We start from the raw sequence: 26,405 nt of genomic DNA on the forward strand, positions 1-26,405 counted from the left end.
CTCGATATAACTTTAGTAACATATTTTCTTCAATGATTGCATTAAAAATAGATCACTAAATAAAAAGTGTATGACCTTAACTACGGAATACATTAAAATTCAGTACTATCCCACTCGCTCTTCACTTATATAAATAAATGCAAAATACTTTCTATGTTTTACCAATCTACGTAAAACAAATATTAAAAAATAAATTTGAATACTGAACACCACAGTACAATTATTATGGTTATGGATTAAACGTAGCATCATGTAATAATAATTATTATTATGTTTGAGTTTCTGTCTGATCTCCTTAACTCAGAATTCAACATTAGTACTTCCCAATTATAGTGAATGCGAAGAAAAATAATATTTAGGATGGGTACAATTATTCTAAAACTCGGCATCTGAGAATCATAAACATACAGAAATATGATTAATATTTTACCTTAAATATATATTTCACATAAGTATTCAAAAATATAATTCTTTATTGCCTTTATGCATCTTGAAATAAATTATCCAGTAAATGATGTTCCAAAAAAATCTTACGACATTGCTTCGCAATTAAATATTGTACATACATTTATTATTCAAATGTTGATCATCACATAGTTTAGAAAATGTGGGCAGTCTATTTAGAATATTATTTATGGAAATCAAAGCTATGGTAATTACAGCCTAAGGTATCCATAGTCACATTGATTGAATTTATGTACATGTGGCTTGTTGGCTTAATCATTGACCATAGACGAGTTAACCGTTAAAGTATAGAGCGAAGTAAAAATGATTCCATGGTTGTGAGATCAAACATGGATATACTTAGCTGCCGTAGGATATTTCAAAACAAGTAAAGCGTTCATCTTACTAAATATTAAGTACGTCAGTAATCATATATGTATACTATAAGATGACCACGTTCGGCGATGATTACCTTAACTTGTAATAAATATTATTCCATGTAATCTTAAATAAACTATCTTCTTTTTGAAAATAACACAAATTGCGAGTTGTAAAATATATGGAAGTGGAAGAAATGAAGGTTGTGACAGCTTCTAATACATTTAAATACTTTTTTATAGATTTGTGAATTATATTGCGATAGTAAGGTGTGTTACGGAAATAATTTTTCTAAAGGAAATATCACACGAGCTATTCTAGCAGTAAATCCAGTATTAGTAAAATTATAATCATCAGTGAGAAAATAATTATAGTATACAATTATAAATACTGTCCAACAATGGCTGGGCATATTATTGCAGAGTTGCAATGAGTACATACAATCATTATAAATTGCGCATACCATTTGCATAGATATTTTTTAAATTGTATAAATAATAAGAAAACATCACATTGTTCAGGCGCTAGGTAATGGAAATAGATTTTGAACAGTTTAGAGTATTTAATTTAATTTTTATTAAAAATCATCAATAAAAGTAAATTCTAACTAGGTAGTCGTATTTAAATGGGACAATACAGATTGTATTTGGCTTTTGTAATTTTATGTACACAATAGTGTATTATAAAATTGATAGCTGTTGAAACACATTAACTTTTGCTTCAGTAAATTATAATATGTATTGTTTTGAATAAGGTTATTATTAAAATATTACATGTTATATTTGTAAATTCTTAAAAATAACATGGGTCGTACAAACTTAAACTTAATAATAAAATAGAAACAATGTATGTATGTATAAGCGTTACGAAAACACAAAAATTCAGTCTACTGAACTAAAACATTAAAATGGATATAAATATTGTGAAAATGAGGAACAAACTTATTTAACTAAAAAAACAATTTGAGATTCTTTATTCGTCAAATATTAGTTTATCTCGTAAAGAATCAACTGTTAAGTTATGTAATTATGTATTAGGTAGATATATCAGTAAATTTGCTATTTTTATAAAACAGATTATATTCATAATATAATGGCAGTTAACACAATATTTTGTTTACATAAATACATAATGCAATAAAACTAAATTTAAATAATTGTAGAAAACCAATAACATGCTAATGTATCATCTGGTAAAATGGTTTAGTATTACATAATAGCAAGTTCCTTGTAAGATTTTGAACAAATTTGTATACATACATATAACTTAAGATGCACTGTCTTAAAACATTTTCTTTTGGTGGCAATTAGTACAAAAACGTATACAAATGTTTTTTTTTTAATAAGATGAAATTTTTTTTAAATAATACAAAACTAAAAATACTTAGTTTATTATACCTAAATACCTATAAAAATACTGATATATAAGTATGTATGCTGAAGAGTATACAGAATTATTCTACCAAAATTTATCAACAGAAACTGATTTTCAAAGAACACTATTTAAATTAAATATTTAAAAAAAATAGGAAATAAAAATAATTGCACGCTATGAATGACTACTTTCAATATATTGATTGATTAAAATTGTAAGAATATTGGTATAATTATATGTATAATATGTCCACAATATAAATCGTGCAGAACTAGCTGCTGATTACTAAGGCATTTTTCTTCCTTTTTGCCGAACCATAAACACCATTTTCGAGGAACATTAATATTAATTTATACACAATTATGCAACTAAGTGCATGAATCACTATATTTTTATTAGCGTGATAATATTTCATGATTAATTTAAATGGGAAGAGTTACAGTTCCCATAGTCACAAGGAGCCGACAATACAAATTTTTAAGGAATAAATATACAGTAGAACTTTAGTCATTCGGATTGCCAAATATCCGGATCAATATCGAGAAATAAAAAATAGGGGAGATTTTGTAATAACAAATAAAAAAGGGCACTGGTGGCCGGCCTGCATGTTTAAGTAAGTTTTTAATATAATTCCAATTCGCTGTAGCATTTAAAAATCAATCAAAGTGACCTTTAGAGTCAATTTTGCATTTTATATTAAAACTCAAAACATTGCGTTAATTTAATCCAACTATCAATCATTAATTTGGATAACATCTGGCAATCATTAATTTGGATAAATGAAGTTTTACTGTATGTACATATTTACATACATATTTATGTCCTTCATCGGATACATTACATCATAGTGAATAAAATCGTCGTGACTGTAGAACAACGAGGATGTGTGAAAAATGCGACATTGCCTTTTTTTAAATATTTGATCTTGAGGTTTTATAAAGGCTTTATATTCCAAGTTTGAAAAAAAAAATATGTAACCAATCCATCAAATGTACTTATCAAGTTGTGACAAAGTGTCTAGTAAAATTTAAACCGCTCTCATGTAAAGTTGAAGAGAATCACTCACAACGTTGTTCTAAGACCATGATAAAATAGTTACGTCAATCATTAAAAAACAATAAAACATGCTCATCAACGGACACATTTTGTGTTAAAAATTGTAACCGATAAAACGTAATCATATTTTATTTTAAATGTTAACATTGTTATAGAACAAAAAAGTATACGATAATATAGGAATTAAGCCTATGTATGATGGCGTACAATCTAATTTAGATAAATTCCCTACTACATTTAATGTTAGCCAATGCCATTGCGAAATGGGAAGTTAGGAGATTATTTAGATTAGATAGCCTCTTCTTTTAATAAAGAAAACACCTATGCTAATAGTGTATAATGTACTTACTTATAATAAAAGACCTTGGAAGGCTACAGATATGCTCACCGCCCTACAGCGGACTTACCGTTTATTTATTCTGCGGCACGGGTTGGACCGTGCACTCTCCCACTGCACCTACCGCAGCCGTGTTGCCTTCTGAATCCTCGCCGATCTTCACAATCTGACAGTCTCCCAACATTAACACTTTCTGCTTGGGATTCCCCTCTTCATTTTCTGTTGTTTCGCTAATAGGTGAGGCCTTTTTCGTTTCTTCACAATTATTCATATCAGATGGACGATCGCTTTTAGAATGAGACTCGGGATTTGCAGCCTTGGTATTATCATTAGTATTCGGTGTAGGGTCTGGATTGGAAGGAGGGTTGGTAATTTTGACGACATTGATATTTTCAATGGAGTTGGTGGAAGTTTTCTCGGTGGGAGACTCAATATTGGTAGAAGATGGCAAGTTTTGTGCGAGAGGAGTCGGCATCTTGTCTTGCGCCGGAAGTTGGCTCCTAATATTGTCCATGTTGTGTGTACCCGGTGGCAGTAGAGGAATTCCTTGACTGGATAAGGCATTACTTAAAGCATTTGCGGCTAGAAGAGGATTTATTTGCATCATATTCTGGTATGCCTGTTGAGTGGATTGATTGAAATGCGTAGAAATAATGTCCGTTAAATAACTGAAGTCGCCGTAAGGTAGATTGGAAGAAGTGTAGTTTTCAATCGGTCTTGTGTGGTCTAACGGATCTGAAAAATAACAAATAATCAGTATTACTTTAGTAGTAGTGTAATAAAAAAATGCATATTTTACTATGGTCTACAATATAAATCACAAATATAAACTTCACAAATGATAAAACTCGGATTTATAGTAGATGATGTGAGGTGATGACTGTTTTTTTATGAATTTGGGGAGAATAGAAACGATATTTGGGGAGAATAGAAACGATATTTGGGGAGAATAGAAACGATATTTGGGTAGAATAGAAACGATATTTGGGGAGAATAGAAATTATATTTGGGGAGAATAGAAACGATATTTGGGGAGAATAGAAACGATATTTGGGGAGAATAGAAACGATATTTAGGGAGAATAGAAACGATATTTGGGGAGAATAGAAACGATAATGTAAGGTGAACAGAAATGACACGTAGGAAGAAAAAAACCTTAATTTTCAAAGAGATTTCTTAAAAATATATTATACTTGTCTTTTTTTTGTTTGAAATATAATTACCTTCTAATAAGCATTTGTACGAGTTTTATTTTTATGATTACAAAAAAATCTTTGAATGTTTCCATTCACTCTATATGGCGTTGTTATTGACCCTTTTCAAGAGGTGAAAAGCAAGAATCATATTTTAAAGTAAAACGTTACGAAAAATTCATGTGAGAGCGACATGCTGAAAAAAACATAAGCCCAAGTCGGTCCTAAGATTTTAATGATAAAATTTAAAATTTGTTAAAAATAAAAAATTTGAATGCAAAATTTATTTCTATTCACCCCGTATAACGGTACTTCTGATATTTAACTACATATTACTAATGATTTAACAACTGGGCCTTAATGAGTTTTTGCAGAACATTGAACATATATATTTAATATTTATTATGGACTGCAATGTATTATGTATAATATGTATTATTTATTGCAAATTGTTTTAAAATATTCTTTAGAAAATTTACCCATTTTGATTATTTTGGGTGGGCGTCCTCTTCTCTTTTTGATGATTGGGATATCCACAGCAGGCAGGGGTTTCTTCCTGGGCCGACCTCGCCCCCTCTTCATGGGGTATCCTCCATCTGAGTAATTGTGCCTGTCAGAGCCGTGGGCCAGGTCCATCATGGAGCGGCTCACCTCGGCCTCTGACACGGGAGTGGTGTCGTGAGAGCGCGGAGCCAGCATCACCTCGCCGCTGGGTGTGAACATGAGTTGGTGGCGCTCGCTGTGCCCGATAGACACCACTCCGGGAATCATACTCTGTGGAGTATCTTTCTTTGGTAGTTTCGTGTTATCCATTGAGACAGTAGACGTGTTGCCGGGCAAAACATATTCATCCTAAAAAAAACATAATTGTATTTTTAAAATGAGGTTGAAAAAGTAATTCCACTTGATTACACATTTATTTTCCATCGTTATAAACACATTAAATTTATATAGCTTAGGGCCGTACTCATAAACTTGGTATAAAGTTACGCCTAGGCATAGCAGTATAATTCAGATGGCAATACCATTATTGTTCACGCCAGCTGGTGCAGGGTTCTCGCTTCGACGGTCTCGCCAATCTCGGGTGACATGCGAATGAAGAAAAGACACACAGTTCCTTCAAAATACTATTTATTTTCTAATTCCACGATGTCACATAAATCATAATTGAAAATAGTCTGAAAAAGTTGAGCCGGTACATAGTCATTAAATACACAAATCAGCTCAAATAAAACCACAGGGCAATCACACCCTTACACTCGCAACTCGTAACACTCGAGGATGCGTACAAGCCTCGCCTGTCACTTAGGACCTTCCGTCATCGTCTCTAGAGGATCACTATTGAATGTCAAAGAAATAATCATTATTGTAACTGTTCTAAAAGATAACCGCAGTTTCTTTAAATGATTACATAGGTACACATTTACCTAATACACGTAACACTCGAGGATGCGTACACTCCTCGCCTGCTACGATCTGACTTTCCGTCAGCAATTCTACAAGCGCACTTGCAGACTTCCAGATGAAGACTAAAGCTTGTTCCTCTCTCACAAGCTTTCCAAAACCTATTTCGATTACATTCTACAAAAAATACTGATATTTTAGTGCCAAACAAAATATATCTAAGGCCTTTTCAAACAATTACGAGATTTCTCTTCCTCAATAAATTAAATTATATGTGACATCCTAGGACAAGAAACAATAAACTAAACTAGGATCTTAACACAGGACAAATGTCCGGTTCTTTGAAATATTACATAAAAAATACAAGGGTACAAAGTATACACAGAAAAATAAATATCTCAACTTCAGTAGACGACATTTAAAAGGGCACAAAACAATAATTCACGAAATACGACACTTTTGAAATAAATGAACACGTTGCAAAGTCGAACAATAACATCTGAAATTGCTAGTCGGTATACAAAATTAACCAATAAAGCGTTCTTTGTAAAGTATTATTTTAACCCGCCAAATCTTCGGAACGAAGTTAGTAATTTAAATGCGTTCTGTAAAGAATTATTTAATAAACGAAATATTGCTCAATTTAGTTTTGGCCCCAACAACCATCCTTATTTTAGTAGTAGAATAAGAACAGTATTCCCTTCATTATTTTACCACTATGCTTAGGCGTAACTTTATACCAGGTTTATAAGTAAGGCCCATACATATTTACTTCAATATGCAATTATATCAACAACATGTTCAAATGTATTTATGTGTTTATTTAACATTTGTACATTCTGAAAATATTGTTGATTTAACTAACTGGCATAAAAAGAAGCATGAAAATTGAAAAGTATTTTTACATGAGTAGGTGAATTAATTCAGCCAGATGAATCTCAGCCACATTAATGAAGAATTCAGCTCTCTTAATTCACAAAAGTTAACAGATGGAAGAGTATTGAGTAGATTAAATGTGGATAATTAACCTTAGGTAAAACTGTGAATACACAGTGTGTAAATTTGCCACTTTAACCAGCCAATGACAAATCATAAGCCCTGTAACACATAGACTTCCATATTTTCTTCTCAAAAATGTTTTCGCTCTCTGTTGTAATAAATCAAAATGTAATTCTATGTTTATTGTAGGAGAAAAGTAGTTATCTTGTTATATTATTTACTTATTCATGGACTCATTGAGTTCATTTAATAACAGTAAAATACTTTTTTTTAAATATAAAAATAAAAGTACAATTAAAACAAAACACTAAAAAAATTAAACATGGACAAAAAATGGTGACCATTCGGTCTGGTCTATATTAGTGATTGTTGAAATCTAGACAGACTTGCACCAAAAAAGTCTGGATCCTAACTCGAGTTTACAACATGACATAAAATATTACATTTTAATTTAGTGTAGGGTATTGTTCCTATGGACCAAACCATTTGAACTTTTTAAAGACGGTGAATGGTAATTAAACCCTTATGTAAAATTACTAAACGAAACAGTAACTTTTGATTTTCTTGTTATATTAATCCTTTAAAATATTTTATTATTCAATTTATTTTTAAATTGTTTTAAACTTCTACTGAATGTGTTACTTATTTTTTTATTTTAAATTTTTGTTTCTAAATCTTGGGTAAAAAGAAATGTATGTTTTTTCAAAATATTTTAACCAAATATGGTGGTATGTAAATTACAATAACACATACAATTATAAAACTAGCACTCAAATAATAATTGCCTTAAAACACATAAATAAACAATAGAAAATATGATTTTACCTTCTCACATATCCGCATGTGAAGTTTGAGTTTATCTCCGCGTGCAAAGCAACGTCCACAAGCTTCACATCTATACGGTCGCTCTCCTGTGTGCGTTCTGCGATGTCTTGCCAAGTGTGACGAGCGGTTAAAGCTAAACAGAAAGACCTCATTATTAATCTTACATAATCAATATTTTATTATTTCTAACTTGAATATGCTTAGCTAGAAGTGTGCAGTGATTTTTGTGCTAAGCATCATATTGCATTTTTTTTTTAAAATTGAGAAATACTTTTTTTTCTCAACAATTAAATGAAAAATAAAATAAGAATTACTTTATAAATACATAAAACGTAGTATGCAAGTATGGATATTAAAAATAAAAAGATCCGAAGAGAGAGATCTGAGAATAAATCAATATAATATAATAGGAAAAGAAGTTTTGTTTTTACTTGAGTGAATCATGTTTGATTGACTAAGTTTGTCAGCAAGTAATATGAAGCAAGTATATTTTTAAATTTTGGGAATAGTGTATCTACTATTTTATATACATACGTATTTAGATTATTTTATTATTATAATAAATATTGAAAATCCAGAAATAAAACACTACCTCAAGGTCTTTTTCCAGTGTTGTAAGTCTGCTTCTATTTTTTGTATTGTTAAAAACATTATTGTTGGGTGCTTAACATCAATTTCAAATTATTTTTATTACACATAATGAGGCATTATACATTATTAAAAATATGTTTATTATAATGAATGTGTCAACTGTAACACAAAATAGTTACATGCAACTGTTTAACTAAACATGTGTTTTTAGAAACTTCAGAAAGTCCAAAACCAAATAAACACACATTTACATACAGTGGCAAAAATTATAATTCCTCTAAAATGTTATAATTTATAGTGATCGATTGAAGTTTTGATTTCAGTTTTGGCCAAAAATTGGTCGAAACTTCAGCTCAGTCGAAACCTGCGGTCGGGATGTGTCAGATTACATTATTAGCATCTGCAAGCGTCGAAAAGGCGTTTTCGATTCTCCCCATTACCGATTTTTTATATTTTTTTAAGAGCAGACTTCTGAAAAGTTTTATTTTTTACAGAAGTATCCCAAATATACATTACTATTCATATATAAAAAATTAGCACAATAAGATATTGGATTGTTGTCCATTCAAATAATTACTTATTGTATTGCCATTTTCTAACATAAAAAATAAAAACTAGACAGATTTTGTGATTTGTTAGTAATTCTAAGATCTTTCATATTTATATTTTTGTACTTCCTTTACAGTAAGTTCCTATAGCGTACATTGAAGAACGGTCGCATTAATTTTGATTTTTTATTAAAATTATGTAGGAATCACGCCAACATAATACGTACATATAAGATCTTTTTATTAATGGAAAAAAAAACACAAATAAACTTTAATTGGCTTTTCTGTTAGGTTGCTACAGCCGCTTAGTAACTATTTCCTTTTCACCGTCGATGTGTATAACCTAACAACAAACTGCTAAAAATAAACAAATTTACTCATAAATTTTATGCTATTTATTTTATTTAACACTTATTTTAATGAACTTGTAAGGTTTTAACAATAAAAATGCCAAATTTTGGGCGTTTTGCAGTGACTATTAACTTATTTAAATAAGTTTCGGTATCCGTTTCAGCCAAAACTAGAACAGAGGCCGAAATACGGTTTCAGTTTCAGCTAAAAATCTTATTTCGGTCGGTCACTAATAATTTATAAATGAATATGTATGTAGGTGTTTATTATTTGGACAAAACAGCATGCCAAAAACTATTTCTATAAAATACAAAAATTATGAAAACACTTACAAAACTGGTAAATTGTAATTGGATTTTTCGCTGATTTAAATATGACAAATATTGTTCAATATATTATATTGATCTTATATTTATTTTAATAATATAAAAAAATTACCTTAATGACTTTAAAAATTAGATTATATGTGGCATAATATATTAAATTATCTAAATTGTTAATTTATTTCATGACAGTACATTCTTAGGGATATACTAATTTTATTGTGAGGCCAAGTGTTTTTTTTTTACATATTGATTTAATTGTGTACATTGGTACATTAGTACATGTGTAGAAATAAAATTAGGACAGACATAAAACATCAACTTAGAATGTGACAAATATGACAAGACACCAAAACTGTACAAAGCCTTGTTTCTAGCTCCAACATCTGTTAGGTATAATAAAATTAGAAAAGCAATATGCTGCGATTGATAATAATATAGGATAATGTAATATGAAAATGAAGATTTTAAACAAACTCATTCCATATATAATCAAGGGCATATTACAAGGTAAAATTATTTCAAAGGAACAATTATCAAAGAACTGACTGACTGTGTAAGACAAGATGGCTATTTGGGTAGTTTAGATATCGTTTGACAACCAGTTATCTGAGTTGGGACAGCGCTATCGGCATTCAGGTGTAAAGTAACGGAGAATGCAATAGCTGTAGGAATGTTTCAGGGCTGGAGATAAAAGAAACAACGCTTTAGAGATGTGAATATTGAGGAGATGTAATGATAAAAGCACACCCATACTTGCGTTACGTTTGGTAGTTACGGGATATTGTTTAAGGCGGAGACAGAGAGAGTGATGGAAGTAGTAGTTTGGTATGCACCTGTAGGGGCAAGTATTGCACTTGTACGGCCGCTCCCCGCTGTGCGTCCTGCGATGGCGGACCAAGTGATCGTTCCGACTATAGCTGCGGACCAACACAACACCGAAACAAACCCATTATCCTCCTAGTCCACACCACTCCACATAACCGCCACGCGACAGCCTTACTTACTAACAGAGGCAGAGGGAAGGAATGCCCCAGAAGCAACCAATGTTGCTTGTACAATTTGTGACTTGGGAAACGAAAATTCTCTTTTACTCGATTAACATGGGAAGTTTTTTAAATAATTCTGCACACCTCTAGTTATTATTTAATTTGTAATTTGCTATAATGGAGTAGGGAACAGAGAGGACATTGTTAAATATAGAACAGTAGTATTAATACACTAAGTTTTTTTGTTTTTATAAGAGTACTTGAATAATGTTAACACTATAAATAATAAACAACTTTGGTCTATTAAGTTATGATTTTTTTACTGTTTAAATTTTATACTGGCAAAAGCACAAAATGTAAATGTGAATGCGATGTGAATTAAGAAATGATACAACTATAGAAATTGTAATATTATGCTGAATAGACTAATTTTTCCTTTTTTTTTAATACACATAATTTAATATTGTACGTCTCATACTAAAAAGTGTGAACATTATACAATATATAGATTTTGGAATAAAAAAAATAATATTAAGAACACTTAAATAATAAAATAAAAAATATATACAATAGATTTTTCATAAACACTCTCAATATTATATCATAAACCGACTCTTTTACCAGCGAGTAAGCGTGGAGGAATGAGACAGTATTGAGAATGATTGAGGAATAAATGTCATGCACATTATTACAAACACAATGAAAACTTTTATGAATAATGAAACAGCATTTTGTGAAATGTTTATCTATGGTTATATAATATATATATAATAATATCTAATAAATTAAAAGATGGAATCCTAACACATTATTGAGACATAATTCTTGATAAACCGGTTATCAAAAATGATTTATTTTTTCTATAAAAATACCTTTTCCCATTGATCAACTTTACACTTGCAATATATTTTTTAATGTGCCAAACATGGTTTTGAATAAATTTTAATAGATAAGTTTTTAGAACCATGTAGTTTGGTCAGAGAATGGGGCTTCAGCGTGCAATTGAATTACTTACGTGATCAGAAGGCAATGTAAGTAATTAATTACTTTATTTAAAATAAATAAAATATTTCGTATGCATAGAATAATAATAAAAAAGGGAAATATGAATGACCTCTTGTTTGTATAGTTAAATGAAATATTCTAAAAATAAAACAAGTGGAAAAAACTATTGTATTTTATAGAAAAAAAAATCAAGATCCATTTTGTCCGAAGGAACTGAAGTTTTATCAGTTTATTGACGTCATTTCTTTAATAATAAGATTATACAACTAAGATGATGCATCTAGGCATTAAAACTTCCTCCGCCAAAATAAAAAATTGACACAAAATGACTTGATAAGCCTCTACAATAATTTGGCTAGGCACTTTTATTATTTCTATAGAATTAGTTAAGCCTGCTATAATATATTACTGCTCAGCATTTCAAAATTTCTTATTAACCCAATAAAAAACTAAAACATATTACATATTTAGTTTGCGGGTAAATTGAAGATGTAAAGTGGAAAAGACTAAAGCATCAGTTTAATTATAAACTCCTATTTAGAACTGTATGTAACACTGAATGTTTTTTTAAATTTTTAATTTGATGTGAGAATCACATAAAACAAAGTATATAGGTATTTACATTTAATTATAGTACTATTAATATTAAACATATATCATACTATCAAATTTTATAAGTTTTTTTTCTAATAGCAAAGCACAAGCACTTTCAAGCGTTCATTTAATACTATATAAAAAGTAACAGCCGGTGATAGTCCAGCTAATATAATATAAATAAAATATGAAACTGAAGATGCATATTGTTATTTTTCATGTAAAGAAACAAAATATTCTGAATATGTTAATCATTAGCAATTAGATTATCTCGTGGGAAATAAATATACATACATAATTATGTACTTTTTAAAATACATAAAGTTAATATTCGAACTTAGCTAATGACAGAAGTTCTTTTATGAAACTAAATTATTTTTACTATATCATATTCACACATATATATTTTTTTTATGTAAAAACAAATAATTCTGAAAGGTTGTACAGTTCTGGTGGTTCGTTTGAAAGTATGTACTAAGTTGTTATTCCATGCTTTAAAAAAAATCTATGTGGGATATAATGTCATATATGGTAACCAAAAATAAATAATAAATAAAGAAAAAAATATTATAAATAAGTTAAATAAATAACCACAAAACTACATAATTTAGCATAAATATATTTTGTTACACAAATTAAAATATCTGTGGCTTGGATCTAAAAGGGCCAACGTCGTAAATTACAATATTACAGGAGTCATTTTTCAGCCATTTTATAGTGTTATAATTAACTGTTTGACGTGTTTGATAATAAAAATGAATATAAAACATTACCAAATAATAGGTATGTGTATATAAAACTGTTAAATATTTATATTCTTTAATTGTCGTCGATCCTGTATAAAATGCTGGCAAGATTTTTTTTATATGACATTGCCCCTTTTAGATCCAAGCCACAGATATATAGCAATACTTATTTTAAATGATCAGCAAAATTAGATTCGGCTGGATTTAAGGAAAACTGTTATGTTAAATAAAATATATCTATGCGCGTAAGCTTTTGAGGAGTCATCAAATAAAAGTATGAAATTTACCTCAATTCACAAAGATCGCATTTGAAAACTCTGTCAATTCTAGAGTTAGCGTCCTGTTTAGAGTCGCAACTGTCATAGTCATCTTCTTGAGGAACATTATCATAAGCAGTTTCAACGGGAAGATTATTGTCATCGGATGTATCTGAAATAAATATCATAAAAACAATAAAATTCTGTACCAAGTATGTATATTATAACTTTTAACCAACTAAAACTTTTGATATGTTTTTTTTTTATGCGCTACAACAGACCAGGAGGCCCAATTACAGTGGTAAATTATAGTACAGAACACTCAGGCAAGAGAAAAATCAACCTGGAACTCTCCGTGCGTAAGGCAAGCGTCCTTGCCATTACACCACGGAGGCCACTGTAGTAGTACCATAAATTAAATGCATCATTAAATTGAATAAATTTTAACAATAATGTAAGCAATCCAGGATTTTGATTAACCCAAATGGATACTTGGACCGCAATGAATATTCAAATACAATTATTTACAATAACTATTAGATATTCAGTACAAACATATCCATTCAATACATACAGTAAAGTCCCTGTTTTACGTTTATCAGAGGAGCAGTGAAAAAGTATTGAACTGAGGAAAACGCTAAAGTTAGGAAATGAAAACTCCAATTTGGATCCAAATTCTAAAATTAAGATAGATATAGCCTTAAAAAACGCATCTAGTGATATTAAAAACATTTTTTTTTAAAGTTAAGAACTTTGATTGGCTCTACTAACAAAAGTCAAATTTCGATTTGTGGCCCTTTTGAATTTAAGCAGCGATATATTATCAATGAGAGTTTATCACAGTAAGTAAACATGACAATCTATACAATATTTTAATTTATTTAAAAACTACTAAAATATTATTTAAGATTTTTTGTTATTTACATATGAAGTTTTTTTTTTAATTAAAATTATTTATTGACAATTCTTGATGGAATTCCATAGTAATGATGTAATAACTCATATTTACATATAAGTTATTAATTTAAAAATACTTTGTACACTTCCACTTGTTTTATATAAATTATCCTTACACTGTATAATATTCACCAGTCTGGAGATGCCCATTAGAGGGTGAAAGCGCTAATTGGTCAAATAAATAAGTAGAAGTGTACTAAGTATTTTTAAATTAATAACTTATATCTTATATGTAAATCTAAGTTATTACATCATTACATTTGAAGTATTTAAATATTAATTTAATAATAATAATAGAAACAATACAATAATTTCGTCATCATTGTTTCGTTATCTTGCTAACCATAATAATATTGCTAAGAAATAATCTATTTGTTTAGTTTTTTGCTGTTAACTTTTTGAGCCGTTGTATCAAGTACACTTACCAAACTTACTACTTCTTTTTGTAGTAAACTTTTTAAAATCATTTTTAGTTGCAAGAATTCTATTCGTTCATGCGCTTTGTAGCTGCAAGACGTTTGGTTTGGGTTTGAAGCTTCTATAAATATGATGTAAATGAAATTTATTATAAAATTATTTCTAACTTAAATTTCATCTGCAGAGTAGAGTCTAGATTTCCAACAGCACACGCGCTCTGTGGCTGCAGGACATGTTGTAATCTAGATACTATCTGTAAATGATTATTTTTTAATTCAAAACACTTCTTAGTCTTTTTTTGTAAAATATAAATAGGTGCTGGATTTATAACTGTACATGCGCTCTATAGCGGCAACACGTGTTGGGATCTTCATTGTACAGTGCCCTCGAGGTGATTTTTACAAAAATGTGGTATAAAAATAATATAAAATAAATAAACGAGTGAAACAATTTTTAGTTTTTAAAGAAATAGTAAATGATTTTGGTAAGATTATCCATAAAAATCCTTGGTTAAGTTTTACTCATTTAACCAACGAGCGCTTTCACCTTAGTAGGCATCTTCAGGACTGGACACCAAACTTACTCAAGGAGCTGTTATTGATAATCTTATCAAAATCATTAACTGTGGAGTTTTATCAAGAAATATCTACAAAAAGCATAAATGTTATTTAAATAGTCGGTTTCTAAAATTGGTATTTTATTTTGTGATTTTAAACAAAGCAAAATATACATTGTTTAATATAGAAAATCGCTAGGTTAGTGCATAAAATATCAATAGTAAAACGATAATCATTTACCTAAAGCCGAAGAATCGTCATTGTCATCAATAGCAGGTGCAACATCATCATGAGATTCACGTAAGTTATCCAAATTTACACACTTCAGTATTCCAGTTCCATATGAAGGTACCTCAGTAGCTGGTGTTGCTATGATAAACAAATAAAAACAGCTAAATTAAAAAAATATATAAAAAAAACCTTGATAATGAAGTTTGTGTAGCTTCAAAACAGGTCGGTAATAAAATATAGAGTAAGTGGTTAAAAACAAAGTCGTTTTATTTTTATTTTCTCCTATGCACTCAAATGAATCCATAAAAGCGGCATGCATGTCTGCCATATCACTCAAGTTCCACTACTATGGCGGCATGAAAATAAAGTTGTATTTCTCAATATTTTTAATTTGCACTGTTTTGTGGTTTCCAATATTATTTAAAGAGGATCATTGATGTAAAAAATGAATAACAATAAGTTACGAAATTTTATCAAAAAACGAGAAATAAGTCACGAAATCAGTGTAGTTTTCATTTTTTATGTTAGACAATACTAATTACTTGAATGGACAACAACTCAATATACCAAATTGTGCTAGTTTTCCACCTGAGTACAGCCTAACATAGTTGGACACATCCCGAAACCGCGGCCGAAAATCGTTTTATTGGCCGAAACCGAAACTTCGGTCGGTTTCTACAAATAAACGCTATAAGATTAACCTTACATTAGTAAACATAACGAATAATGCTTATATTATAACGAACAAATTCAGTCAGTCCCATTTTCCTCGGAATAACGAAGTTTGACGGAATAACATATTTTAATGTGAAAGATTTTTTTTCTTGAAAAATGTCATGAGTTGGTGGTATGCACATAGCAAAAACCTTTCGAGTGCAAAGGGTTATTTATAAGAATAACCACAAAGTTAGTGCTTCAAATATACATTTTATATTAAAATAAAATAGCTATAGGAACATTTAAAAGATACATTATGAGAGATGAATTTAAAAAAAAAAACATTTCTAAAACCAATCAGAGATAGTATTTTAAGTATGTATGTTTGTTGACATTAGGGAGTATTTTTTTTTATTTATTTGTCTTTTTGCACATTGGTAGGCTTACTGTCAAATGGAAATTTTTTTCAACCAACCAATTGCATAAAAGGTGTTATTTATTTTTTAGTTTCAATACAAATGTGCAAAAAAAAAGAAATAAAACAGATACTAAAAATATTTGGACAAACTCAAATATTGTAATAATATATAAGTAAAAAGATACTAAAATATAAAAAAATTCAAAGATACTATCGCTAATTGAAACACAAAATTATTTATTAATATGTTTGATAAATAGTTTAAAAAATATCAAACCTTATATGTTTATATTATAAGTAGTTTAAAAAATATCAAACCTTATATATTTATATTATAAATTTGTAAAAGGCAATTATGCCGTGTATGTTAATAAAATAATAAAAAAAATAAAAAAAATAATAAAATAAAGTTGGGACATGAAAATTGTAACTGAGCAATGATGGAATTGTGTATTAATAAATTAAATTAAAGTCATCAATAGGAAAATGTATTGATTTTATTGCTTTTGAAAGAATACAGTGAATTGGAATCACATTAAAAAGTTACTAACACGTCCAGCAAAATTAATGAGGAAAGTTAGTGTCTTTTTTTATTTTCATATTATCAGCGCTATGATTTTTTAAAGTTTTGTATTTCTGAATTAACTCGGCGTGTGGCATCAGCTGTTCTCTGCCAGTTCTTCCGATTGGTTCGTTTACGGTAAGCAAACCGGATATCCTTCACAGTTCTCATATCATTGGTTGGTTCATATGAACAAGTGACGTCATTCAAAGTAGTGCGTTTTTATTAAAATATTTATTTTTTTTCATACATTTTTAAGAAACTTTACTGTAAAATTTAATGCTCTAATTTTTACCGTGTGCAAAAAATCATTTTTTGTATCCAATTTCCCGTAGGGCTGAAGTTTCTCATTGCACAATTAAATAGAAATTAAAATCTTCTCCATTATTTATTGTTTCCTGACAACGATCTGGATATTTTGCAATCCAGATGACTGGATTTCGGATAAACAGAGTCCTACTGTAGCTAATATTAAAATAGTTATTTTTAAAATGGTTTTTTTCAAAATTCCATTTTTATTAATGACTTAATTTGCCCAAAAATAATAAGGGATAAAGATGGTAAGCATCATCATTTTCTTATTAGCACCCGATTAATGGTGCATAGGGCACAGCATTTGATTATAAATCGCAGCGTATCTCGATCACTTAGTCTTACACTTCAGACGCCAATCCAGGGACTATGAAATATCGCAGCGTAAAAACACATTTAGAATAAATATTTCATAACCATGTCGGGCATTAAAACAGAGTCCTCTTGCATGGTAGAGAAACGTGCTGAACAGTAGACCACGGGGAGGAAATGAAAGATTAGCTTACCATTATTTGAGTCATTAGCAATGGTCACAGAAGAACTCGTGCTGACCCGGGTAGTTTGTAGTTTTCCTAAGTAAGAAAACATGGCAAGTAAACAACCATTCTTATATTAAAATGTACATGACTCGTATAGTTACAAAACCCGCTATTGACAAAATTCAATAAAACAGATCTACCATTATTAATGTTTTAAGTAATCTACAAAATAAAACGAATGAGTGACAAATCCTGCTTCATGGTGCTGAAATAACATTCATGAGTTGTAAAAAAACCCACTCATAAGTTTATTTTGATATGTACATTGTAAACAATTTCATAGTATTTTGTGATTTGCTTAAAATAAGAAAAAGCCTTCAGACCGGATTTTGTGACTACAATTCTATCGAAAAGGCTGGATTTCACTTTCAAGGGAGTTGTTTAGATTGAAACTTATTGCAAAAGAGAAGAGAAACATCTCTGAGAAGGAAATATGGAAGTCTAGGCATTTACAGGGCTTATGACCAGTCATCATGTGAAATAATTCAGCCAGATGAATCTCACAAATTGAAATGCCATCTACTATGCGCTTGTAACGTGTCTATTTAATGAGGAAGTTCTGAACTATGGGAAATTCAATATTAAAAATGTTTTCTTACGTGTGGTTAAAATTACAGCTTTAAATTGTACAGCAAAGTTTCTTGAAAATGTATTAAAAAAAATAATAAAAATGAACTACTTTAAATGACATCACTAGTTATTCCGAATCAATTAATGATAGTGTCGTGACAGATTTCCGGTTTACTGGAAGTCAATTCACCAATCAGCAGAACTTACCGAAAAGAACTTGTGACGTCACACGTGGAGTAATTTAAAACATTAAAAGATTACAGCGCTGATAATATGGTACTTACATAATTTATTTTTTTTAATTGGCTTAGTATAATAGTCTATTAACAAATAATAAAAAATGGAAAAACTGCAGAACTTCCTCATTGGTCTGGGTGTATTTTTCATATTCTTTCTTTCCTTTCCGCTGGCAAGTTTCTAGAATAGAGGTTCAGATTTTCTTGGATAGATCGTCGGAAACGCCCGCATCTGTCTGTTTTTTGGCTAACTTTATTAGTCTATTAACAAATAAAAAAAATAAAAACCACTGAACTTCCCCTGTATTATTTATTTATTTATTAACAGCCGTACCCAATTTACACAGTTAAAAAAAAAAAGAATAACCCAAAACTTTTATTTTTGTCAGCAGGTAGGAAAGAAGGGATAAAGAAGGAGTTTATGAATAATACACAACACCCAGACTGATTGAGAAAAAAAAAATTGTTGGATTTTTTCTTGCAACTTGCAGGAATCGAACTTGCGACACCAGTTTCACAGTTAGTCGTCTAACCAACTGCGCCACGGCATATAATATATGTATAACATATTAAATTTATAAATCTTACATACATATTAATGATGTACACATAGGAGGCACATTATGTATGTTGTATACATTAGTATAAATAAACTGAATTTTAAATATTTAATAGGGCGTGGTCCCATGGCTAATGTTTTGGACTCACGCTCAAAGGTCCGTGGTTCGAATCCCACTCTACCCCAACTTGATTTTTAGATAGATAAATTATAAACAGATTAATTCTTGGTTTATTGGTTATTGTTGAATGTCAGTTGTAATTAAATAAATGATATTGCTAAATGTTATAATTTGTAACACAGAATTGTCATTTTTTAGAAAATAATTATTAAAGCTTAGTTTTTTGCTATACTTGTGATAAAATCCATTTTCTATTCCTAACAAGTATTCATTATTTATAATATGTACATATTTTCAAAAATAATACGCTACTATGATTGTGTGGTTCAATAATGATTTATAAATCAAATAATTATATTATTCAATTTATTTAAGTCAGATTCGAATACATAATCAGCCATTTTGTTTCTTAATAAAAAGAAAAGATTTTATAAAACATCCATACTAATATTATAAATGGGAAAGTGTGTTTATTTGTGTGTCCTTCCCGTCTCAACGGAGCGACCGATTGACATAATTTTTCGCATAAGGATAGCCGGAGGAGTGGTGAGAATTGAAATAGGATTCTTATTTTTCATTCTGATTTTTTTTAAAAAATTAGATGAAAGAAATATATAATGTATCAACAATGAGCAACATTATTTGAAAATGAGTAAGCGGTAAAGTGGGCTGTCAAAAAGAACCCATTTGAAACGAATTATTCAATTTTCCATTGACTCTCTTTATCTATGGTTAGTTTGGTTCGGTTTGCTTTTCGTTTCGGTTTTGTAGTAGGATTTTGGATTTGTAAACAGAATAACAATACCGTCACAATAGGCTAACGGATCATCATATTTCTTTCATAGCGATAGTTGAAAGATCAAACTACTTTCAATCCCGATAAAATTTATAATTCTTTCGGGAAAATTTATTAACAATACAACTGACTAATTACCTAAATAATTTCTTCCCAATACCACGTGAGCGAAGCTGCGAGTAAAATCTAGTAACTTATAAACATATATCGCTAAATTATCTTATTTAGAACAATTAACGCATAAATAACAAACATTGTGATGAATTTTACCAAGTGGAATTTTTAATTATTATTTAAATTTGAACAGCAGTTTCCCAGTTCTAACACAATTTACACTGTCATCTTGTGTATATTTATATTATTCGTGAAATTGAGATTTTATTGATTGAAATAATTCACATAATAAAATTCCACCAACAATAAAATAAAACCTATTGATTAAAATTAACTTTTAACTTTGGTCACTGACATATTAATACATAGACGCGCTCTATAGAGTAAAATATTTTTAAAAGTAGTGACACGAAAACGTACCAGTCATTAAGTTTGTTTATTTTTACTAGGGGTGCATTCAACGACCATGCATATGCTACCAAATATTGGAGGAATCTCATTTTTAGTGAGTAAAAAAGTTTGTATTTTAACGTTAACAATCAACATTAGTTTTTGGTGAATGCCAATCAGATTATTTCCTAAAATTCCTTATAATTTCGACTTTTTTTTTTTTTCACCGGATTTCGGGAATGCAAAAATAATATTAACTCACATTTAATATATTTTAAAAACGTATTCCATTCCTATCAGTGCTGCCTTGTTAGTAAGAAGAGCTTCGAAATTGCACCGCTAGGCATAGTTTGGCGTTTACAAAAAAGAATATTTATATTTTGATATTAATTGTATTAAGTTTTGTTAATAACTCTTGAACAAATATTTACCAATGAAAAGTTACACAATCCTTTTAGCAGTGTTTATCCGAAAGGTTTTTACATTACATGCGTTGGGCATGACTAAGCGTTTGGGCATGAGTTAAGTGTCATCATTTTTGAGGGCTCAGGGCATGTCTATGTGTATTAATATGTCAATGATAGAAGTTGAAAAAACGAACTCTTTTAAAATGAAAAGTACTTTTTTTATGAGGATGATGCACAATAAAAACTAAATAAAAATATTTAAAAAAACAGCTGAATGCTTTTTGAATTTAAAATGTTCTATTAAATTCAAATATAAGTAGGTAGGCACTTAATACATTTCAGTCAACATTAATTTGAAGAAAACAAAATTGTCCATTGAATAGCTCTAATTAAAAAAAAAGCACAATAGCAAGTCATGTATCCAATTTAATTGAAATTCTTACTGCATAATGTATGTAACAATTGCTTTATTTTTTGTTGGAATAACCTTGAAGCCTCCATTTTATCATTTGTTTTTAATAAATGAGAATTAATTCATGTGGGTACTTAATTAATATTAGTACTTACATTATTATTATGATTACATAGTAAAGCACTTCAGTGACATTATAAAAAAAATAAATTTAGTTAATTGTTTTTAGAATAGAACGCATAAAAATAAAATTAGTTCTATTTTTATGAGAATAAATGCTAGTTTGTGGGCAGTCCTTCCATATTTAAAAAAACCATTCACCTTATGACAAAATGATTTTCTAAAATAATTTGAATATGTACAAATATTTGTAGACAACTAGATATAACTCCCAAAAGATTTCATAGTTTGACAACAGAACAAAGATTATTTAGGTTTTACATAAAGAAACGTGAAATAATAATTATTGAAATTTTTATGATGGAAATTCAAGACAAAAAAACCCTATAATTTTGAAAAGCATTTAATAGATAATAAAATAGTCAAATGGATTCATAGTTAAGTTATTTTAGATTGTCTAATATTTTTAAAATATTAAATTAAAACTCTGAGATGCACATATTTTCAAAATTATCTTCAATTTGTAGGAATATTCATTTGACTTAAATGTATAAAAATGCAATGATTGCAAAAAACAAATAGTCACGATTGTGGAACGACGCATGTGACTTTCTTCAAAAAATTGTTTGACACTTTATGTCACAATTTTATAAGTATGAATGCACATTTTAATGTAGTTATGCAGAAGCAGCCGCCAGTCACAGAAAAGTGAAACTGAGATAATAGCACTTTTGTGAAAAGAGTGAAAAATCAAATCTACGTTAGAATATTTTTTACTTTGACAAATGATAAATAATACAACCATCCATTTTTTTATGATACGAAGAATAATAATTTAACTATGTATTAGACCAATTTTAATGATTTTTAAAGTCTGGCTGACCACACAACCTAAGATGTGCATTTTGGGGAAAACAGCCAGCCCTAGTAAACCGCTGATGTATGTATGTTGTGTCTTTCTGTATTGAAATTATTATTTTATATTCATATAGGTGGTACTTAATTATAAAGAATAACTTAATTTGTTTGTTATAATCATTTAAAAAATAATTTAATTACGTGTTAAGGAAATTTTGGTCATTTTTCTAAAGTCTGGCTATATATAAGTCTGGACATATTCTAAAATACGCATTTTGCAAAAAGCAGCAAGATTTAATATGGACTATACCTCATTCAAAATTTAAATGTGTGAGGTGACATTTTGTATTAAAATATGTTTTTTTATTACGGGTATTTTTATTAATCAATTTATTTTTTATAAAATTTAAATTTATTTATAAATTTTAAATACTAATGTATTTATTCAATTTATTTATAAATTTTAAATACTAATGTATTTATTCAATTAAATTTATTTAAGAGAACTAGATTTCTGGAGGCATTAATCATCCCATCAGCATCTATACCGTAAGATTTTTCTAGTGCTGTGGGTTCTTTCTGCAAATTGAGAAATGCCATTTTTGTGATGAACACTGCTTTCAGAAGGTAATTATTGCAGTTTTTTGGTATGAAAGCGGCCTGGCTGTTTTTAGCAGAATATAGAATTGGCCTTACGGCATCCGATAACACTAATATCTCATTTTTTCAAAATTGTGGACTGGCTGCTTTCGGCATAAATACTTGGATTTGCTATATACGTATTTAGGTATATTATATTTATATATATATTTTAATTTTTTTAAACCTGGAATATAGCCTTTTTACAACCTTTTTAAGGTTAAGTATAAAAGAAAGTCAATGTCGCATTTTTGGCACATCCGTCGTTCTACGATCTCGATGAAATGTTTAAAAAAATAAATAATTTCTTACCTGTTTTATTTTTGGGCACCATCGGTGTGTAGTCATTTTGCATTCCAACAGACACTCTTTTCTTGCCTTTAAATCTGGTGTCTCGGCCGTGTAAAGGGGCCTCTTCTTCTTCTTCCTCTTCCTGTTCTACTTTCAAGGTGACCAATTCGATATCATCTTCAGTCTGAATGCAGGTAGAGATTTTAGGATTCTTTTTTTCTGCCAATTCTTTAGCAGCAGCGGCGAGAATGTTTTTGACGGCATTTGTAGTGGTAGCAGGCATCGGTTCATCATTCTTCCTTTTTCGTTTGTTCGCTGAACCCTCTGAGGATTGCCCTTGATTATTGTTATACGAAGTATTTCTGCACATTGCTTGTTGGTACATGTGTATTTGTCTTAATCGTTCCAAATTAGTTTGGTAGGGGTTCACAGTTCGTGGAGTGGAATCATATGGAGAGCTGCATGTAGGATTGGCGGCGTCAAAAGCTGAAAAATCCTGCGTTACTCCCGAAGTAGTGGGAAATGCTGGATACTCGTTCAAATTTACATTCAACAAGCTGGAAGCATCTTTCCTCACTTCGTAAGCCAACCCCCGAATTTCAAGTTCGGACGCTGTGTGCATCAAGGACTGTAAGTCAAGTTCCTGCACATCCACCGATCCTTTGTACATAAACTCAACGAGTAAGTTGATTTCGGCATAAGGGATGCCTTTGAGAATGATGACCGGATGCTTGCAGGGGTTCTCCTTAAATATCTGCTCAAAGTAAGGGCTGCAAGCTGACAGGACCAGCTTGTGGGCTCTGATGGATCCATCACGACACGACAGAGTGACGTCCGCGAGAGCTGATGACGAATATATCGTCGTAAACAACTGGCTTAAATTTTGCAAGTGATTATTCCACTTAAGGTGAAAAGTCTTCTCACTAGTAGTGGGCTGCATCTGTTAAAATATAAATACTTATTTTAGAACATAACCTAAATGGAATATTCTACACCGTGCGAGAAATGTCAACAATAGACCGGAAGAGTTAATGAGATATATTTCGACAAATATATCAATGATAAATATAAAATGACATTGATGATATAATAATCTTAATCACTCAGAAAACCGATACGGAGAGGGAGCCGCCGCAATTTTAATTGTTACTTTTATTTTTAGAACGTATGTCTGTAAAAACGCGTACCTATACGAATATAATATTACCTACGCTTTGAGACTTAAGACGGCATTTCGGATTGTTAATTATTTTGTATAATAATTAGAATAAGATAGAACAAACATTCGTAAAAATACGGCGAAAAAATGAAAACTTACCGTAGTAATTTATGTAATATAATATTTGTACCACAGAAATAGAATTTTTACCGTCATTAAGGATTTAAAACAATAATAAAATTACACGAAAGAACCAGACGCAAAATAACTCGAGTGGGTACGCCGCTTCCCCGCCACACCCCTCAGCATACAATCAATATAACAGTGGGCCATGGTGGGGGCCGGTTCGCGAACTTTAATGCATTTCTAACTAATAATAATGAATCTATATTATTTTCTCTACTTATTACGAGCCACTAAATTTTTAAGATTTTTTTAAAGCTCTGTAAAAACTTTTAACTTTATTAAAATTCATTCCGTGAAATTATTATGTCAGGTATTTTCGATTCCTAAGATGTAGGTAGTAGGTGTTGCATACATATTTATATATATATATACATACACCACACGTACATAGTTACGTATAATATAAACATCGTAATTTGTATAATACTTTCATTGTATGGAGCGGTGTAGAGTACGTATACATTGTAGGTACACACACCGGCATCGGCTTGTGCTACACATGGATGAATATCATATAACATTATATTATACGAGTTACAAGTTGTACGTGTGTAGAGGAATAATTATAGCCAAGCCAAGAGAACCGTGTTCTCTCTTCCTAGTATTTGTAACGATTTATATGTGTGTACTTTTATTATATTTTACCTATGTAGAATTTACTTTTCGATACAGATACAACATTGCAAAAGAACGGCTTTTTACGGGATTAATTCAATTTTATGTAGGTACATGTTCATATAGATAAACGTTATTGTTTTTACAAGAAAAATGTTACCTATTGTATAATTTGGTGTCAAAACGTTTTTTTTTTCTAATTGGGAAAATATTAGGAGGCATAAAGTAATAATTGCATTTGGGTGTATTAAATGATAATGTAATATCTAGCTAGTCCAGTCATATTTATATTATTTTGAATTCGTAAATTTATGTTTGGCTTTATGAATTATTATATTATATTCTTGGCGACTGGTCGTAATAGTGACCGTATATTGGTATGGACAATGGACATTACCATCTAAGGATAATAATTTGTGCATCTAAATATAGGTGGTGTTGGAATAGGTAATAATATTTATTGACAGTGAGTTGTCATTATTTTAAAATCCAATAATATTCCAGTTTGATTTAGAATCCTTAAAAAAAAACAAAAAATATTTTTTATAAACAAAACCAATACTATGCAATAAATTTGAAATTATATAATGTAAACTATATTTTATGCGTTAAGTAATATAAATATGAAGCATTATTCAAAGAATCATAAGTTATAAACTGTTTTTGATTCCGCTTGGTTTAATAAAAAATATTATATCTAGGCCCCCTATAATAAAAATAATTGGTTTTTATCTCGAGATGATGCTGTAAAAAGATTTTAAAGTTTTCAAAAATATATTCTGCTGTGATTATAAACATACGTTAAATAATTTATTATTGCTTCTGATTGAAAATTATTATAACTAAAACCCATTGACTAAAACACCCA

The 26,405-nt window shown here is 29.7% G+C and overlaps 1 protein-coding gene across 4 annotated transcripts; it reads right to left on the reverse strand.

Moving 5' to 3' along the window:
• Positions 1–2,489: 2,489 nt before the first annotated feature.
• On the reverse strand, positions 2,490–25,407 carry LOC148284535 (uncharacterized). Of its 4 annotated transcripts, XM_088238559.1 has the most exons (9): positions 24,896–25,407; positions 23,599–24,517; positions 18,032–18,097; positions 15,586–15,714; positions 13,445–13,586; positions 10,660–10,743; positions 8,011–8,143; positions 5,262–5,634; positions 2,490–4,324 (listed from the first exon to the last, which is right to left on the reverse strand). In XM_088238559.1, exons 2-9 carry the CDS (start codon positions 24,515–24,517, stop codon positions 3,663–3,665), a joined length of 2,508 nt encoding a protein of 835 aa, XP_088094685.1. In that variant the 5' UTR covers positions 24,896–25,407; the 3' UTR covers positions 2,490–3,662. The 4 variants fall into 4 exon arrangements, with proteins under 4 accessions (XP_088094685.1, XP_088094690.1, XP_088094697.1 ...); XM_088238564.1 differs by lacking the exon at positions 18,032–18,097; XM_088238571.1 differs by lacking the exon at positions 10,660–10,743.
• Positions 25,408–26,405: the final 998 nt, after the last annotated feature.

This window comes from Micrasema longulum, unplaced genomic scaffold, assembly GCF_059751315.1.
Source record: "Micrasema longulum isolate JH-2025_06_02 unplaced genomic scaffold, ASM5975131v1 h1tg000112l, whole genome shotgun sequence".
Taxonomy (NCBI): Eukaryota; Metazoa; Arthropoda; class Insecta; order Trichoptera; family Brachycentridae; genus Micrasema; species Micrasema longulum.

What these genes read in the sequence shown, in the direction of transcription:
- LOC148284535 (XM_088238559.1), bottom strand. Translation starts at nt 24,517, where the DNA reads ATGCAGCCCACTACTAGTGAGAAGACTTTTCACCTTAAGTGGAATAAT. An exon ending in TGCTAATGACTCAAATAATG is followed by an intron (nt 15,715 to 18,031) that starts GTAAGCTAATCT and finishes TGTTTATCATAG; the next exon opens with CAACACCAGCTACTGAGGTA. An exon ending in TGCAATACTTGCCCCTACAG is followed by an intron (nt 8,144 to 10,659) that starts GTGCATACCAAA and finishes CTTTCTGTTTAG; the next exon opens with CTTTAACCGCTCGTCACACT.